The sequence below is a fragment of the Lolium rigidum genome, chromosome 3 (assembly GCF_022539505.1).
Source record: "Lolium rigidum isolate FL_2022 chromosome 3, APGP_CSIRO_Lrig_0.1, whole genome shotgun sequence".
NCBI lineage: Eukaryota > Viridiplantae > Streptophyta > Magnoliopsida > Poales > Poaceae > Lolium > Lolium rigidum.
Window position 1 is genome coordinate 330,963,756 of NC_061510.1, and position 3,962 is coordinate 330,967,717.

Below are 3,962 nucleotides of genomic sequence, written 5' to 3' on the forward strand. Positions count from 1 at the left end.
CCGCTCCGTTCAAGCGGCCACCTAAGCCACGACAAATTAGCCCTCGTCGTCGCCCTCTTGTTGTAGCATAGAATTCCCTTGATCTAAAAACACCAAGTTTATGATATGTCCTTGAGTTTGAAGCACCGATATGCAATATTCAGAACTTTTTCTCATCTTGTTGAACAATTGATCCAACATCTTGAGAAGAAAAGGTAAACTAAACCCTAGTTAGCCTTTCTTCACATGCAGCGGGACATACGACCTTCCTCCCCCGCCCCTCCCTCTCCGTGCCTCGGTTGCCTCGTGACAACCACATATGCCATCCTCCTTGCTTGCAGTTTCTCCAGGCTGACGCACTCATAGTTGGCACGATCTCCCGTCGCCCCGGTCAAGCGGTCACCTTAGTCACGACAAACCACCACAGCTCTGGTCAAGCGGTCACCTAAGTCACGACAAATTAGCCCTCGTCATCGCCCTCCTGTTGTACCATAGCCTTCCCTTGATCTAAAAATAGGGACACAACAAGTTTATGAAATGTCCTTGAGTTTAAAGCACTGATATGCAATATTCAGAACTTTTTCTCAGCTTGTTGAACAATTGATCCAACATCTTGAGAAGAAAAGCTAAACTAAACCGAAGAAAGGAGTTGGGGGGGACTCATCCTCTCTAAGCGAGGTCATTCGAACAACCATCGCGCTATCATGCACCCCCCATCTATCTATCTAAGGAAAAAAAAAAAGAGGAGAAGGGTACAAAACTACAAAGTCGACTCTACCAAGTTTCATATATAAGAGAAAGGAAAAAAAAAAAGTCGACTCTAAACTATTCCTTGCCCGCATCAGGAAAAGTTGACGCAGACGGTGCCGTTCTTGGCGCACCCGCAGGCCGGGCACGCTGGCGCCGTGGCCGCGCACGACGCGCACACGCAGAGGTGCCTGCACGGCAGCATCAGCACGACGGCGTCGCCCTCGCCGCAGCCCTTGCACGTCCCGACGACCGTCGCCACCGGCGTCCTGACCTCCTCCTCCTCCTGGTCCCCGCGGTTGTTGTCCCCCAAGCAGCAGGACCCGGTGTCTTCCGCGTCGCCGCCGATGCCGCCGCCACGGACCGCCTGCGCGTCGAGCGCCCGCTGCAGGTCGGCGCGGAGTGCGGTGGCGGCGGCGTCGCTGGACTGCGCCATGTCGCGCCACATCTGCGCCTCGACGTAGAGGTTCCTGAGCCTGTCCTCGAGCGCCCAGTTCAAGCCCCTGAGGCGGTCGATCTCCTCGTCCTTGGCCTTGAGCCGCTTCGCCGCCCGGGCCTCGACGGTGGAGAGGATGAGCAGCGCGTGCCTCTTCCGCTGCTCCGCCAGAGCCGTCCACATGTTGGCCGCCTGCATGCGTCGATCGATCACGGTTAGGGAATTAAAGTCTCGGACGCGCGCGGAGGTAGCGGCGCATGCATGATGCACGGTTTGATTGATCGTGGGCACTTACGTGTTTGAGCAGGACGCGGTCGACGGCGGCCGCCTGCTGCTGCGCGTGGGCCGCTAGGACGCTCGCCGGCGACGAGTGGTCGTCGCGCTTCCTCTTGTAGCCGGCGACCATTTCCTGGGCGCCGTGGAGGCTGACGCCCCTCTTGGCGAGATCGGCCGCGGCTAGCGCGAGGAACTCCGTGTACTGATCCTGCTGCCCTCCCGCCGACGCTTGCTGCGGCGCCGGCGCCGGGACGAGGCCCATGTATGGCGACGACGACGATGATGCCATGTAGGCCTGCTGCTGCTGGTGGCTCCCCACCGCGACGCCGCCGTAACAGGGCGAGAACGCCGGAGCCGCGCCACCCATCATCGGCATAGCCGCGCCCGGCCGCCCGAGGGCGGCGGAGGGAGGCTGGTGTTGGCCAGTGGCGAAGAGGAGGTGCTGCGCGTCCACGGCCATGGCGATGGGTGAGCGGATGGATGGATAGGTGGGTACGTTGGTCCTCGCAGTCCGCGTGGGAGGCTCCTCCTATATATACAGAAGTAGAGCGGCCAGGTGTGGCAGGCCGGGGCGATCGATCGGCAAAGAAACAAGGTCCTGGGATGGCAGGGAGCGCCGTATTTATGGTTGATGACCGGGTTCCCGGCTGGCCTCCACGTCCGTCCGGCAGTGAGGCAGCAACTGAATATGGGATTGACCGCAAATAATCCCTCTCCTTTTCAGGAACGATTTCCTTTTATTTATGGCGTCCGTTTCCAATCTCCGGCCCTTTATTTGAGTATACCAAGAATTCGCCCTTGTTACTTTACAAATCCATCCGCGCCCGATCTATTAGCTGGCTTCTCTTCGATCTGGTCCGTTCATTTGGAAAAAAGCCAAAGGAAACCCGGCTAGATATATGCCACGGATATGTTTGTGTTAGCGTGTTCTGGCGCCAAATCAGCTGGCGTCGTTAAGGTGTACTATTAGCTTTGATCTGCACGAATCTTGGGGTGTAAGGAAAGGCCAGATTAAAACAAATTACGCCTTCGATCCAGACTCGGTAAACCGCGGTTTGTGGAGGAGGGCAATCACAGCTCGCACGTTACGTTACGTGCATGCATGTACTGCATGGGATCCATGGATTGCTACTCCAGTATATATTTGCATTAATTTGCTGAGAAGATATATAAGGGAGCAAGTTAATGCTGCAGAGATGTAACGCAGGATGGCTAAGAATTAGGAAGGAAACTAATGAGCTTTTTGAGATTGATTTGGTAAGAACAGATCGGCCGGCCATTCGTTCCTGCCCGCAAATCGACCTTTAATTTTAGATGGGAATTACGTACAGCCTTTTTCTATTTAATAGTAGTAGCAAAAAAATCTCTACCAATACTGTAGTAACCCTCGTGCTTCTCCATGAAGTTCCTTAACTCGTGTTTAATTGCGGGATATACAGATAATTAAGGCGCCAAATTAAAGGTAACCACACGTCGGCAGCTATATACCCTTTCAAAACGTACTATACGTACATGGCTTGTACAGCTGTACAAAATTATTCACAAATTAAACAGTGCATATCTTATGCGGCAACAATATACGCCTATATAATTGGAAGAGAATAACATGCATACGGCCAAACAAATTAACCGACCGATATATTTGGAGCTTTATTACTATCAAGACTGTATATTAGCAAGACCATATTTTTGAAGATCGGCCGGGATTGATATAGTCCAACTTTACAAATTGGTATATTATATAGATATATATGGCGATTTCACTTTCCATTAACTCTTTTCTTTTACAGCTTTCCATTATTAACTCCTTATTATGGAGTCCTCTACCGCACAAGGAATTAAACATGCAAGCAAAAGGAGGTCGAAGACGATGCGCGTTTCCTTCTTCTAGAAAAGGAGAAGAGAAGATAGCGGCCGAGACGCGCGTAGAACAAAAACTGAAAGGAAACGGATCGGCTTTCAAGGAAGGAAACGCCAGGACTGACGGACGGACTGCATGGGCCGGGTGCGTGCGTGTCGCGAATAGGCCCACATGCAGGCCCACGTCCGCCACCTAGACCCCATCCATCGGAACAAATCTTGATGACCTGTCCCGCGCCGCGCCACGACGGCCGGCCACTAGCTTGACATGTCGTGTACGTGGAGCCGTGGTTTAAGCGATCCGAAAAGATATGACCAGATTAAGCGCGCAAGTTTTGGTTTTCAAACGGGGAAATCTGAACGAGCCGACCCAATGTTCAAGCCCATGCATGCATGCATAAACGGACGTACAAACCGCACCTAACTCTTCTTTCAACAAGAAGAAGATCACGCAAAAGGGAAGTGGGACTCATACGTTGCTTGGAGAAATGCACTTCTCATTTGGATGCCTTGCTTTATACTATACATGTTTGTCCCCTCATGTGCTCATATCTTTTTTTTTAGTGCTAACAAAAGCTTCGTTCAAAATACATCAAATGTTCGGTTACAATCTAAAGCCGCAGCCTTAGCGACACAATCTAGAAAAAACTATTCCAGATAGCAC

General features: G+C 52.2%; 1 protein-coding gene across 1 annotated transcript; it reads right to left on the reverse strand.

The window, feature by feature from the left end:
- Positions 1–522: 522 nt before the first annotated feature.
- LOC124700052 (probable BOI-related E3 ubiquitin-protein ligase 3) lies at positions 523–1,745 on the reverse strand. The gene is made up of 2 exons (XM_047232247.1): positions 1,458–1,745; positions 523–1,354 (listed from the first exon to the last, which is right to left on the reverse strand). Exons 1-2 carry the CDS (start codon positions 1,725–1,727, stop codon positions 821–823), a joined length of 804 nt encoding a protein of 267 aa, XP_047088203.1. The 5' UTR covers positions 1,728–1,745; the 3' UTR covers positions 523–820.
- Positions 1,746–3,962: the final 2,217 nt, after the last annotated feature.